General features: G+C 35.8%; 1 protein-coding gene across 1 annotated transcript; it reads right to left on the reverse strand.

The window, feature by feature from the left end:
* Nucleotides 1–5,580: 5,580 nt before the first annotated feature.
* Nucleotides 5,581–6,597, reverse strand: LOC145245598 (protein CFDP2-like). Its single transcript, XM_080107171.1, has one exon. The coding sequence runs from the start codon at nucleotides 6,595–6,597 to the stop codon at nucleotides 5,581–5,583; it is 1,017 nt and encodes a 338-aa protein (XP_079963297.1).
* Nucleotides 6,598–16,816: the final 10,219 nt, after the last annotated feature.

Genomic DNA, 16,816 nt, shown 5'->3' on the forward strand with positions numbered 1-16,816 from the left:
TTTGATAAGTATGTTTTAACTCAAATAGGGATGATATAATAAAATTGTGGGCTGTGCGTTCGCGCCTGGCCTCCATAGAATGGAAATAGGCACAAACTTTTATAAAGACTTTTCATATCTATCTGCGTAAGTATACTTTGATAATTATGTGTCAGTTTGAGGAAAATGGTATAATAAAATTATGGGGTGTTCGTTCGCGCCTGACCTCCATAGAATGGAAATATGTCACAACGTTTACCAAGGTTTTTTAATATAGATCCACAGAATATTGTGATAGTGTTTCAGTGTGAACAGGTATGATATAATAAATTATGGGGTTTATCTATTTTATTTTGACTTTCATCATATTTTGCTTTGGTTTTAATACCCACAAATTCGAAGCTATCTCTTTACAACCCTTCCTTTTCATAACCTATGATAGTTCCATAAATCAGAGTTCATTTACTGTAGGCTGTTTTTGAACCCAGTCAACGACGGGTACTTTTGCTAGTATATATATATATATATATATATATATATATATATATATATATATATATATATATATATATATATATATATATATATATATATAATTCCAGGTTAATATTTTCCAGAGGTAAAACAACCGATGAAGTTTATACAAGGTTAATACAAAATTACTCAATACCGAATGCTAAGTTGAAATAGAAAGTCGGTCACCTAAGCTCGCATGCATAGATCATGATGTTACAATCATTAAATCACTATAGCTGGATGTTACGACATTTAAAAAATACGTATTAAAATTTCAACGATATTTCTCGCGGTTGAAGTAGCTCGTGAGGTTTTTTTCTTGCTAATGAAGTAAGAGATTGCTTCGTGTTCGGGTTCGAATCTCCCAACCTGTAGTAATTATGGCACCCTGCACCGATGATTCCCCAAAGGAGGAAACACTAGTGTCCGTAGGTATTAAAACTTAAAAACAAATTATTCTAATAATTATATATATACATGAGTTTTATTTCCGCTCTGGCATATATATATATATATATATATATATATATATATATATATACTCCTATAAATTCGTTTTTCTTTTGTGTGTATTGATATTCATAATAATAACCCTCTTTTATATTTATTAGTATTTATTTGCTTTCCCACCAAAGCGAAATGTGACACAAGGTCGTTTTTAAATGGAGTTAACCCAGCTCCTCAAAAAAAAGGGAAAAGGGACACTCTGTTTGGGCCCCAAAATAGTAATTGTCTCAGTATAGAGGGGTTCCCCTCCATTGACTGGGACAAATTACCTTAAGGGTAGCATCTGTAGAACAGATACCACACTTTAATCCCGGCCCGAAGGCCAAGAACAACAGGGTGTTTATTTGCTCCCCCACCGAGCAAATTAGGCAGAAGGCCGATTTTTAATGTGAGGAGTGAAGGGGAAATGGGGACCAACTCCCTGGGGATGAGGGGAGCTGGGTAGTGACAATTGGTATGAAGGGTTGCCCCTACATTGACCAAGGTCTTATATGTGGGGTTTCCCCCACATACGGTCTTTGCTTGCAGTATCTGCCGGAACAGATACTACACTTTGATCCTGGCCCGAAGGAAAATTTTCTTATACAGGGCGGGCCAAAATAAGAACTTCAGCCTCGAGATAATGAAAAAAGACTTTAGTACGCTATGCGACTCCAGGATTTGGCCAATGATGATCCCGATTTTCTCAAAAAACTAATAATGTCGAATGAAGCCCATTTTCATCTTGATGGGTTCATCAATAAACAAAATTGCCGAATATGGGGTACGGAAAACCCAAGGATAATTCAGCAGCACACATTACATCCACTCAAGTGCACGGTGTGGTGTGGCGTTACTGCTGAAGAGATAATTGGCCCCTATTTCTTTGAAGATGATGCCGGAAATCAGGTAACAGTAACGGGTGACCGCTACCGAGAAATGCTGCAAAATTTCTTGCAACCGTGGGTTGCCGCCAAACCTGACAGGATGTGGTTCCAACAGGATGGAGCCACAGCACACACTGCGAGTGATACCCTTACACTTTTACAGGGTATATTTGGAAATCAGATTATCTCTCGCAGTTGCGAAATTCAATGGCCTCCACGATCACCCGACCTTACAGCTCCTGACTTCTTCTTATGGGGTTACCTCAAAGAAAAGGTTTATGCCAATAAACGAAACAATATTGAGGAACTGAAAGCAAATATTGAAGCAGAAATAAGAGCCATAAGTCCTCAGATGCTGCAAACTGTTATTGAAAATGTTTTAAAAAGAGCCGAAGAGTGTGAAGCCGCCAACGGCGCCCATTTAGAAAACATTATTTTTGCTTAAAAAACTCAAAACAGTGTAAAAAACAATACTTTAGTTTTTGTAGGTTTTAAGAAGTGTTTTTCGGCCAACATTTGTTTTGTTTATTTTAAAAAATCTCGGAAGGGTCAGTCTACACACACATGAAGTTTGGTGAGTTTAACTTTTATTTTGTGGAAGTTATTCAAATTTAAAGATAGGACTCTTATTTTGGCCCACCCTGTATATGAGTTGTGAAATTGCTTTCACTAGCAAAAGATCTAGCTAATTTGCATATTCTTTTAAGCATTCATTTTAATTAATTTCCTATTAGTTGCTTCGGTTTTCTAATGCGATAATAATCTTCAGTTAACTATTACGTGTAATTATATTCATGCAGATATTCTACATTATTTATACTTGCATAATATTTGCGTAAAAAGTTTATAGTAAACAAAACTTGTTTCCATATATATTTATGTATACGTATATATTTTTGTTTAACACATTTATTCCACCAAACTCCTCCTAGAGCTTTTGGTCTACAGACATGAAACTTCATATATAAGGTATTTGGATCCATGCAAAGCTGTATATTTGGGGTTTAGCACGGAAAAATCGGTGCAAACGTGTGAAAATTAAAAAAAAATGTAATTTGCTAGGTTAATGTCGAACGCCGGCATTAGGAATGTATAACGTAGTAGCTATTGGTTCATGCTTTAATTCTTAACATTGCAGTAAACATGTTTTCATAGCTCAGTCATTGACGCCGGAGGCAAAATAAATCGTGAGCTGAACGTTTTGGTTTCAATTCTCGGTAGTGGCACATGTGTCTTTTTTTTGTACTTTTTAAATCATTACTATATATTGCATCCGATCTATATCTATTTATCTATATCTATAAAAATGAAAATGTCTGTCTGTCTTTTCTCTATTGTAGTAAAGGAAGACTATTATACAGAAAGACATTACTTTACATATTCACAGTTTTTAATATATGCACATGCACATAACCTTATGAACAGTACATAGGGCCCGAGCAAAGCCGGGCGGAACTGTTAGTATATAATAATAATAATAATAATAATAATAATAATAATAATAATAATAATAATAATAATGGCTTTACTTCGCGAACGAAGATTCTTTGAAGGTGGTTGTCCACGTCAACTGCAGGCACGTTTGTGGCTGATGAGCCCAATGCGAGACAAGCAGGCTCGGCCACAGCGGCTGCATTCAAAAGTTCCATCAGGTGCGGTTGCTGAGACTTCCCGAATCTTCCTCTTGTATCGCCTTTCGCGCAGGATCTATATGCGAGAGAATTCAAAGGAGGTGACGGCCTGGTGGACTGTGCGTCGCCAGGTGACACGGTCTGCAGCAAGAGTAGACCACTGGCGTTGGCCAATGTGGCAGGTTTCAAGTGACTTCTTCAGAGAGTCCTTGTAACGTTTCTTCGGAGCTCCTCTATCACGGGAGCCGGTGGATAGTTCGCCGTAAAGAGTTATCTTGGGCATTCGGTGATCCTCCATTCTGGAGACGTGCCCCGCCCAGCGCAGTTGTGACTTTAGCAGCATAGCCTCGATGCTGGTGGTCCTCGCCCGCTGGATGACCTCAACATTGGTGACGTACTCATACCAGAGTACATTGAGGATGATGCGGAGACAGCGCTGATGGAAACGTTCGAGGAGTATATGATGGCAGTAGGTTACCCATGTCTCAGAGCCGTAAAGAAGGGTTGGCAGTACTACGGCTCTGTAGACACAGATTTTTGTGTCCTTCCGCAGGTGTTTATTCCGCCAGACTCTGTTGTATAGTCTGCCAAAAGCACTGTTCGCCTTGGCTAGTCGGTTATCGATTTCCTTGTCGAGCTTTGCATCTGAGGTGATAGTGCATCCCAGGTAGGTGAACTGGTGTACTGTCTTTAGCTCGGTTTCACCTATGGTGATGTGGGGAGGGTTGTAATCTTCCCGAGGAGCGGGCTGGTGGAGGACCTCTGTCTTTTTCATGCTGACCTCGAGTCCAAAGAGCTGGGCAGCCTTTGCGAAGCAGGATGTGAGATGCTGCAGGGCTCTTTCGGTATGGGCAACAAGGGCTGCATCATCGGCAAAGAGAAGGTCTCGAATCATATGCTCGAATGTCTTTGTGTGGGCTTGCAGCCTTCTGAGGTTGAACAAGCTGCCGTCAAGGCGATATCAGATATAGATCGCATTGTCGTTGTCGTCAAGGTCTTCGGTTGCATGTTTAAGCATCATACTAAAGAAGATGCTGAACAGAGTCGGTGCTAAGACGCATCCCTGTTTCACGCCGTTGTTGATGAGGAAGGGTTCTGATAGGTTGTTGTTCACTCTGATTTGGCCGCTCTGATAATCATGCAGCTGAATAATCATGTGGAGGAGTTTTGGGGGACATCCGAGGCGCTCCATAATCAGCCAAAGCCCTTATCTGCTCACTGTATCGAATGCCTTGGTCAAGTCCACAAACGTAATGTAAAGTCCCCTGTTCTGCTCTCGACATTTCTCTTGGAGTTGCCTGAGGACGAAAACCATGTCTGTTGTGCCCCTGTTTTCTCTGAAGCCACACTGGATTTCTGGGAGATGGTCTTCCACGATAGCAGGTATCAGTCTGCGCAAGAGCACACGGGCAAGGATTTTACCTGCGATAGAGAGCAGGGTGATTCCTCGGTAGTTTGAGCAGGCCGATCTTTCCTCCCTTGTTTTTGTATAAGGCAATGATGACTGAGTCGCGGAGGTCCCGTGGGAGTTTTCATTGCTCCCAACAACAGGCAAGGAGTTCATGGAGCTTGATGTGCACTTCGGGACCTCCATATTTCCAGATCTCTGGAGGGATCCCATCAATTCCTGGAGCCTTGCCGCACCTCAAATGTCTAATGGCCTCAGTGAGTTCCTCCATGGAAGGAGGCTCATCCAATCCCATTTTAGTTGGCAACTGAGGAATACGGAGTATTGCTGAGTCATGAATGGTATGGTCGACTCCGAACAGGGTCTGAAAATACTCTGACCAACGACTCAGGATGGATGTTGCGTCCGTGAGGAGTACCTGACCGTCTGCACTGCGCAGAGGACTCTGGACACGGTGTGTGGACGCCATACACTGACTTGAGGGCTTCATAGAAGCCCTTATAGTCACCAGTGTCTGCGCACTGTTGAGTTTTTATTGCGAGGTTGGACCACCACTCGTTTTGTATACCTCTGAGCTTTTGCTAGAGGATGCTGCAGCTATGACGGAAGGCTGTTCTCCTCAATGGGCAGGATGGTCGAGCCAGGTGGGTCCGATGGGCCGCTCTCTTTTCCGCTAATAGGTTATTATTTCAATGTTGTTCTCATCAAACCAGTCCCGGTTCTTTTTGGTAGAGAATCCCAGGACCTCTTCAGATGTCTGCAGGATGGCTGTTTTCAGTTGATCCCAGAGTAGTTCAGGTGAGGGGTCTATTTGGCTACTGTCGTTTTCAAATTTATTTTGCAAGCTTGCTTGGAAGACGGCTTTTACCTCGTCTGATTGTAGCCTGCTATGGTTGTACTTTTTTCTGGGTGGTCCTGCCTTCCTTGTTATGGGTTTAGGGCGTATTCGGATTCTGCAACGCACTAGGCGGTGATAAATATGGCATTCTGCGCTGGGCATCACTCGGGTATGTAGGACGTCTCTGAGATCTATTTGGCGAACTAGAATATAGTCTATGAGGTGCCAATGCCTGGACCGAGGATGCATCCAGGTTGTCTTTAACTTGTCCTTTTGCTGGAAGATGGTGTTGGTAATGGCAAGTTGCAGCTCCATGCAAATCTCCAGCAGTAAGCGCCCATTGTCGTTGCAGTTTCCGACAGCATGCCTGCCAAGCACACCCCTCCAGGCATCTACGTCTTGGCCCACTCTGGCGTTGAAGTCGCCAAGGATAATCATCTTGTCCGCTGGAGGAGTGCGCCGCAGGACATGGCGGAGCTCTGAGTAGAATCTGTCCTTTTCTTCAGATTTAGCTTGAAGAGTTGGGGCATACACACTAAGAATCGTGGCATATTCCTTGTTCTTTAGTGGGAGGCGCCAGGACATAATGCGGTCAGAATGACCAGTTGGCAGGCTTTCTAGTGTGGAAGCGATGGATGTTTTGATCATGAAGCCAACGCCTGAGTGATTCCCCTCTGTTGCAGGCCTCCCTGACCAGAAGAGTGTGTATCCAGCGCCGTGTTCCTGAAGGCTGCCTTTCCCCGAAAAGCGAACCTTGCTAAGGGCAGCGATATCTATATCCAGTCTGGACAGTTCAAGTGCAATCAGGGCAAAGCGACGCTCTGGCCTGTTGCTGTTGTCTTTGTCATGCATGGTTCTGATATTCCAGCATGCAAGTTTCAGTACTTTTGCACCCTTACAGGTGGGTGCATACCTTCCATTTCTTGTTGAATTTCGACCACATTAGGAGATGCCCGTTGACCGCGGCTAGCCATCTGGGGTTGACGGTAATTAGCTTTTTGTTTAGGCCACCTTTTCTAGGCCCCTCTTCTTGTGGAGCAAGCAGCGCTGTCCCTAGATAAGCCTGCTTGGTCATTCAGGGTGCTGCCGTATAGTATATATATATATATATATATATATATATATATATATATATATATATATATATATATATAGATAGATAGATAGAGAGAGAGAGAGAGAGAGAGAGAAAGAGAGATAGCTACATGCATTAAAGTGTCATGTGACCATTACACGTTTCTTTAGCAATTTTCCAACAACAAAACTGGAAATAAATAAAGAAAATCAGGGTCGGTTGTTCTTTTTATACAAAATACATTTATTCCCGTTATTTTCGGCATCACCTAAAAAAGTCTCTGCCAAATGTTTATTTCACCAGTCATTCGTTTCTTCCTTTTTCCTCGACTAGATGACTGCGTCATAACTAACCCATTCTTATCTTCGCTATTTACACGTCCATTTGCTTTGACGTCGATTTTCTTCCTGTGACCTCACGCCGGCCATATGCCGGTCATTTCTCGCCTGAATCTTTGTGTTCTCTGTGACGCCGACTTTGTTTCTCTCTGAGCACGTGTTGCATTTTTTTCTCCTTTTTCTTTCTTTCGTCTTCTCGCGCACACTTCCTAATTCGCATATGCGCGTTTTTCTGCTACCGCTGCTGCTGCTAATATCTTTGCATGCTGGTCATTCGTCACTGCTGCTGATACTTTCCGCACGCGCTCAAGCCACGCGCACTATGTTATAAGAGGCTTACTTCATATTCTAATACAACTTCCTTTTCTAGAACTCGCTTCATGATGAATGATTTCTCCATTATCCATAGGTCTTTTTTTCTTTCTAGACTAAGGTCAATAGGCATTTTTTTATATTTTGAGTAACAATCTTTCGTCTTTGTTACCTTCTGACAAAAAGTGGCTTAACGCCTTGTCTGGAACGATTTTCACAAAAGTTCTGTTAGTCTATAACAAATTCAATCAAGGTGAAAATGATAATTTATGTATGTACAATCATATAACGTAGTCCGAGAACCAACACGTTGTGGGCTCAGCCGCAAGACAAAGAATAGAAAAGACTTTCAACTGTTTTTTTGTGCAACGACATTTATTTCCTCCTTCTCTCTTCACCGCTGTGACGTCATTTACGTGGTCGTCTTCTTGAACATCATCCACATCTTTAAAGTGATCTGAAACCTTGTTTCCGCTATGTTACAATAAAAAACTAGGAACGATACTATTATATATATGTTGGTATATTTTTATAGAGTGATAGCGTGTGCGACTACTGGGGTAGCATAGGTTTTTCCATTACTTTTAATGGAAGGGGAACAATTGTGGCGTATAATCAATTTCCATAATGATTTATAACGCGACCATTAAATATTTATCAACGATTTCAAGACTATTTTTTTTTGTTTTACAGTGTAAATCCTTGCGTTTGTGCAACTGAAAACAATATTATTAAAAAAAGAAATATTTTCATCTTCGTCATTTAAAAGATACACATTCTGTTTGTGCGTGTTAATAGCAAAAAAAAAAGGAACTTCTTCAAAAGCTCCCGAATGAGTGTAAAATAGAGAGAGAAAAGAAAAACATGTGATCCGAAAAAAAAATAATGCGTTTTTTTTTTTTAAAGAATATTAATATATTCATTGACATATTCCTATTTACCGGGTATACATAAGATATATGGTAAAGTACCTCAATATTCATAACAACAGTATATGTGTACATGTATATCTATAAATATTTATAATTATGATAATAGGGAATATTTATCGTGATGTTCAAATAATATATCGATACATACAATTTCCGTATTTATATTTTGTATATACGTATTTATTTATTCATACATATGTATATATATATATATATACATAATTATATGCATATAACATATATACCTATACATGCATACGCACACACACACAAACACACACACAAACACACACACACACGCATATATATATCAATTGGTGATAGATGTATATTCTGACACTGGCTCACACACAAGAATCTACGTATAGATGTATATTTATAAATATTTATAATTATTATAATAACTTGAATGCTCATCTTCACGCAATAATAATATATTCTTGCAAATGCTTTTTATACTCTAATATTTGACACCCACACATTATATATATATATATATATATATATATATATATATATATATATACATATATATATATATATCTGTGCAGATATATGTGTACGCAAGCATTAGATGAATTACATAATATATATATATAAAGTATATATTATATATATATTATATATATATTATATATATAGATATATGTATACATATACAAATGTATGTACTTATATATATTTATGTATGTACTCGCATATATCATATTTTATATATATATATATATATATATATATAGACAAATTATGCATATATATATAACTCCATTGTCCCTTGAAATATATACGTACGCATATGTGCATATATATATATATATATATATATATATATATATATATATATATATATATATATATATATATATATATTGAAAGTGACAATAGAGTTACACTTATAGACCATGTCCTTTCAAATAATAAATTCTTTTTCATAATCAAATGGAGAAAAAACCCTGCACGGAAATGCATACGTACGTATTGAATACAAAACTCCTCATAAAAGCTATATTATTTTGCGGAATCCATGCCTTTACAAACAAAAAATGATAGAAAAAAAAAAAACTGAAATCAAAATGAACTATAGAAGAAAAAGAATGAGCTCCTATCAGTTTGCATGTCGCACGAACCTTGCATGAAAAAAGAAAGGGGGATGATCTATAAACTTTCGATAATGACTTCACACTAGGCAGACGTCGAAGTTTCTTCATCTAGTGCGCACGCGCAGAACTTTTAAAGATAGCAGCGGGAGCAAATTAAGAAACATGGCGCCTATCAATGAAATACCGTCAAAATTGATTAAAATGTTACAAAAGAAAGATGGCGACGTTTCATTTTTTCCTTTTTAGCAAATTTTGTTACCCTTTTTTTCTTTCAAAATAATATATGCCCTGGATGTTGACAGGTGACCCTTATCAGTCGTCCATCATATCTTTATTCTGTTAATTTCTTTGTAAGAGGCTCATGGGGGCGAACAAATTGTTGTTTACAAACTTCCATACAATGTGTTTCGTTTTGTTCTACGGCACATCAACCTTTTCAAATCCTGTCATTTTGGTAACATTTGCTATGCATCAAGTTCTTTTGATATGAGGAATAACAAAGTGTACTTAATGCCTTGTTCCAATCTTGTTTTGGCCAATAAAATTTTAGACCCTCTTTAAGTGAATCTTTTCGAATTTTCTTGTCGAACTAGTAATTATTTCATTTGATTTCCGCCGATTGGAGTTAGTCGAAAGAAAAAAATAACAAAAGTTTCAATTGTAATGTGTTTTATTTACTTACTTTATATTAAAGAATATGTTTGAATTTGGTAATACATATATGAATATACATTAATATATAAGCACACACACATACACGCACACACACACATATATGCATACATGTACATATACATAAATATATATATATACATAATACATATATATATATACATATATACACATATATGTACATATACATAAATACATCTATCTATCTATCAATCTATCTATCTATCTATTTATCTATCTATCTATACTAGCAAAAGTACCCGTCGTTGACTGGGTTCAAAACAGTCTACATAAAATGGACTCTAATTTATAAAAGCATGATAGGTTATGAAAAGGAAGGGTTGCAGATAGCTTCGAATTTGCGGGTATCAAAACCAAAGCAAAATATGATGAAAGTAAAAATAAAATAGATAAACCCCATAATTTATTATACCATACCTGTTCACACTGAAATACTTATCAAACTATTCTGTGGATCTATATTTAAAAAAACCTTGTTAAACTTTGTGACATATTTCCATTCTATGGAGGTCAGGCGCGAACGAACACCCCACAATTTTATTATACCATATTTCTTCAAACTGAAACATAATTATCAAAGTATACTTACGCAGATAGATATGAAAAGTCTTTATTAAAGTTTGTGCCTATTTCCATTCTATGGAGGCCAGGCGCGAACGGAGACCCCACAATTTTATCATACCATTCCTATTTAAGTTAAAACATACTTATCAAAGTATTAATATGTACATCTATATCAAAAACACTCATAAACGTTTTTTTTAATTTTTAAATTTTTTATTTCCATACTTTGTGGGCCAGGCGCGAAGGCAGACACCACAATGTTAATGAATTATCATTATGCCAGATCAAACATACCCATTCCTGTGTCTCGATACATCTTCTATCATTATATGTGATCAGTTTTCAATAATAGTCAACCATATAGGAGCCTAATCCTGACCAGACACACACAGACGTTCAGCCTTATATATATATATATATATATATATATATATATATATATATATATATATATATATATATATATACATATGCATATATATATATGTATATATATATATGTATATATATATGTATATATATATATGTATATATATATGTTCTCTTGTGATTGTGTGCCTATATTATATTATTCTTATTTGTTACCCAAGTAAATCTAATACATTTTACCCTAAAATCGAGTCAGGTTTTTACTATTCACTGTACTACCCTAGACCCCCCACTTCATTTTTTTTCATAATCAGATAAAACAGAGAAAATATTCAGACCTGTAATGATACAAAGAGGGGTTTGCAAAATGAGTTGTGGTGTGAGGAGAAATACAAACTGAAATAGAGAGAAGGAGAGTTTTAAAATATAATCTTAAAAAAAAGCATATCACCCAAGGCATAAAAATTGTTAAACAAAATGTTTTTTTACTATAGGCTTTAAAAATAAAGGTACAAGATTCAATTTGAAATTTATTTTATCTTCAAAGTGCACTTTTATAAATTTTACAAAGTAAGGTATCAAAATTTAATACTTGAATCTTGTACCTTTATTTTTAAAGCCTATAGTAAAAAACATTTTGTTTAACAATGTTCATGCCTTGGATGAAATGCTTTTATATATATATATATATATATATATATATATATATATATATATATATGCTACTCTGAATTTATTACTATAACCTTACCTTCCTTTCATTAATTATACACGCTTGCCTTTAAGTAGAAGTAGGACGTATCTTAATACCTACTGCATTTCTCCTGATAATCCGCATCTTTAACACGACTAATTTCATCCCAATTCCGTTACTACTCACACTCCCCTGCTGACCGATTTTCAATTTTCTTCTGAACTGCATCCAATCGTCACCTTCTCTATGTCTATCCGTCTCCAAGACCTGAAATATATTTTATATTCCATATTTCGATTTTCATATGAATTGCCTGGTTATATCAACCCCCACCCATCTATTTAACCGCCTGCCTTTTTCTTGTTCTCGTAATAACTTACCTCTATTCTCCTTTTTCCCCGTTGTATGAATCATAAAACCAGAGACAGAGAAGGAGAGAAAGATACTCTCCTTCTCTGTCTCTGGCTTTATGATTTAAACTTCCTCTTTTTTCTACCTTTGTTATCTGCCTTGATTTTTTTTGTGAATTTATAGTTGTCTTCTACTGATTTGTACTTTTTATATCTACTTCTTTATAATATTTCTCCAGTCTGCCAAATCTGAAGAAACTACCGGATCGTTAATTCGATTCTGATAGTGGAAACATATGTAATTAAGCAGACCACAAAATGTGATGAAAAATGTGATGAAAAATGTGATGAAAAACATACTTTGCTCTGCAGTAGTATTTAGCACTTTTCAAGATTGTATCATTTCATTAATATTTACTCACTATATATATATATATATATATATATATATATATATATATATATATATATATATATATATATAAGTTTAAGGGCTATCCACTTATCTTGTGCTTCCTTTTTAAAATTAAATATGTTTTTAACTCTTTTTCAAGATGTTTTTTAAACATGTTTTATTAATCATTTGTTCATATATATATATATATATATATATATATATATATATATATATATATATATATATATATATACACCACAATCACGTTGACACACCGGTTCCTAACAGATCACCGAAGTTAAGCAATATTGTGCCTGGCCAGTAAAGGCTAGGCGCTGTATATACCACGCCGAGTCGTAGAAATGTTCAGGTTGGTATCTATGGAGCGTATTAATTCACTTTGAGAGATGCACCCCCCAATATTCTAAGAGAAGCAAACTCTGATGTAAAAACCTGTGATCTACTCTATACTCTGTCCTGTGACAGTTATCTACACCCGTCAAAGATTAGCAGTAATACCAAAAAGTGTGGTTGGTTCTACACAAAGCCTTCACCACTACAAACAAATCATCTGTGTGGATTTCTGAGCAACGTAGTTGTTGTGGCGGAAGCTCATACATCGAATTCGACGGGAGAGTCCATCGTGTACATGTATATCAAAAGCGATTGTAAATTACATTATAATAACCGAACTCATGCATTCATGATGTAAGAGTTTCATCTCTTTGTTGCAGATGTTGACGCTATTAAACTCTAAGACTGATAGAGAGAAGTTATCAGGCTGAAGCCGAAGTTTTACGGGCGTTTTCCGGCAAATATACACCGCAAGGATAAGTTAAAAGATGGATTTAATGATAAACGGTGAGGTAGCTATCAATAACCAACCCCAGAAAACAATGTCCATCTAGAAGTAATCGTTTATGATGCTAAATATATCTGCTTTTTAATATGCACAACAGTTTGGAGACATCAGTCTGAGGCATGCATCCACTCCAAGTCACACCTTTTAAGTTAAAGCTTATATGATTCCTGTTTGTTTGCCGCGTCCTTCTCTTGTTTTTCCGGTCGATAATTTGGCATTAAGGATTCTGCGTAGCAATCTGTGCTCTATGATGCGATACACGTAACCAACCGATCTCAGTCGACGGGTATCCTTTTTGCACCTGAGTTGTTCGATATTCTCTCCTCAGCTGATAAACGTACGCTTTACACTTTAAAACCCAACATGCATTGCATCTTACAAATGTGAAACGACTTAATAATGTTATCTTGTCTTATCTGAGAAAAAACATGCTTTATATTAATAAAGAAGTATGTATAAGTGTGTGTGTGTGTGTGTGTGTTTACTGGAGCGTCTCCACGTAGCAATGCCCAAAGGTCACTTCAGTATAAGGGTTAATGAGGGTGACCGGCGAGACAACACCTTAATGGTTATTAATGGCAAAAATTGGTTAGAATTTTATTATTTTTCTTGGATGGCTTAACGAAAACTTGGACTTTAAACATTGGACTTAAAAACCACCGTCTTATATTTCTCCGCGAAAACAGCCTCGCAGTATTGTGTTCCAAAGTCGGAAATCTGCTTATAGCATTTCGTTTAGATTTTTGTACTAATAGAGAGTAAGAACGATGTTGACATTGTTTGTTGTGAATGTTCTACGATGGATTAAATAGATTAGTGCTCTGACACGTGTAGATGATTATGTCGGGAGTGAGATAATGCCTGTATTATTAAAACGATCTACCAATCTTTAACCAACTTTGACATATATATATATATATATATATATATATATATATATATATATATATATATTTAAGTAATGACCTGTACATTTCAGTTGACCTATATTATTTTGCCCTATATATTTTTTCGCGCCTTTAACATTTCCTGTCTGGGTCATTTTGACTTTTGTTTCCCTTTATTTTATATTTTATATTTAACTTTATCATCATTTATTTTATTTTTTTTATTTTTTTTATTTATTTTACTTTATTTATTTTTTTTCTCTTCTTTCTCTTCCTAGATCTTTCTTATTTATATTCATGTCTCGGAAGTAGAGTGAAAATCACATCTTATTTTTCTTTTATTAATATTATTGGAATCTTTTTTTTTTCCTTGTACACATTTTTGAGAATTATTCCATGGATTTCTGCCTTTGGATTATTATGGACCATCTTGTTCCAATTACGGGATTTCCTTGGAATTTACTTGTACAAGTGGAAATTCTTTTAACTTTCTTGAAGTTTTACATTTGGATTTTACCGTCACTGAATTTTTTATCTTCCACCAGACTATCCATTCGTGTGTAATCACCTTTTTCTTTACCATATTCCCTCTGCTTCACTTTTTTTGTTTTCAAGTAAGATCTTTGACTTACTTGTTGTTTCATCAAATACTTCTGCATGCAAAATCCGATCCCGCATTTTGCTAATTCCTACCCTCTGATGAGAAGGAGAGTATTTCTTCGAAACTCCGCGGATTAAGGACTATCCATTTATCTAGTGTTTCCTTTTCAGATTAAATATGTTTTTAAGTCATTTCAAAGTGTTTTTTTAACATATTTTATCAACTGTTTGCTCATATTATAAGCTCTATTTCCTATTTGGTTTTATCGAGCTTTTATATTTGGCTAAGATAATTTTATAAATATAAATTCTTTAATATTTATAATTTACTTTAATTTTACCATCTTGGATCATTTTGGTAAATTCAATTGTAATTTTCATTATATATATATATATATATATATCATATTGTATATCTATCCATCTATTTCCCTCTATTTACTCCTTCTCTCTCTCTCTCTCTCTCTCTCTCTCTATATATATATATATATATATATATATAAACTCTCATAACTTTTAAATAACTATTCTAGAAGCATACGTATATATATATATATATATATATATATATATATATATATATATATATATGCGTGCAAGAATTATAGGCAAATTTATTTATTTTTGTCCTAACTCCGATAATATTTAATAAAAGAATGTAAAACTTGCTACGTTATATGACAACATAAAACATGCGCAGATCTAAAATTCTAAACTAATATGCGCAATAGTAAACAAACAGCAACCATTTTGAAGCCCAGAAGGTGATACCTGTGTAATACAAGCATCAACCATTGCCATCTTTCAAAAAGTCCTGTGGCGATGTATACAAACCTAACAAATGAGTGGCTTAAAGTTTATCTTAATATCATTGCTTGTATTGTTAGACAGGAAATAGGTTGGGTGGAGCTTCTCGCGTGTGTGAACATCCCTTTATAGGGATAACACTGCTCAAGCGGAGCATGGGAACTGCCTAGAAAAAGTTACCTAAACATGATATGTTCAATCTGAAGCTGATCAGCTACTTGCAGCTGATGGCTGTTCACACGTACAAGGGGAAATCATAGAAAAAATAAAGCTTATGTAAAAGAAAGAGTTAAGATGGACATTGCGGCATGGTATATGAGGCCAATTCTTAGTCGGGAGGATTCTGCTCTCCCATTATGCCAGTGTGGCTCATGAACTGGCAAGGTACAATGGGGACATTACTGATCTATTTAAAACTCGTCTCAGCGAAGAAGATCACTTAACTAAAGGAGGTGATGGATGCACACACACACACACACACACACACACACACACACACACATATATATATATATATATATATATATATATATATATATATATATACTAGCAGAGGCGCCCGGCTTTGCCCAGTCGTAAAATACGCTTAAATATAATATTTTAATGTATGTAAATTTCATAGATATTATAAAGTCGATCTTATATAGATTTGTTCATATGTAATCATGATTATTTGATATTTCTGCGACCCAATATATAATAATGACTTTCAAAATGAAAAAAAATATGACTTGAGTGCTATCAGCGAGAAACCGGAATCAAACTGTATGAAGAAGTATGCAGTTTCAATTCAAGCAAGCAAGGACGCCCAGAGGTCCACGGAATTTATAATTATTAAGGTATTACGGAGATGATACGTCTGAAACTTACACACACTCCACATCTTAAAAGCAACATCATATATTGCTTCAGAAGTGTAAACCACAACAGATATACGTAATATATGACAGTTGTCTATTCAAGGCATAGCATCTCCTGTAATAATGAAATAAACTGAGTTATAACTTTTAAAATTTATATAAAATGCTGAATATCTAACAGATCCAACAATGTATCTCGCAAATGAATAACTGAGACGAACGGTCAACCAA

This window comes from Euprymna scolopes, chromosome 23 (genome assembly GCF_053919585.1).
Source record: "Euprymna scolopes isolate OS-2025 chromosome 23, ASM5391958v1, whole genome shotgun sequence".
NCBI classification, from domain to species: Eukaryota; Metazoa; Mollusca; class Cephalopoda; order Sepiida; family Sepiolidae; genus Euprymna; species Euprymna scolopes.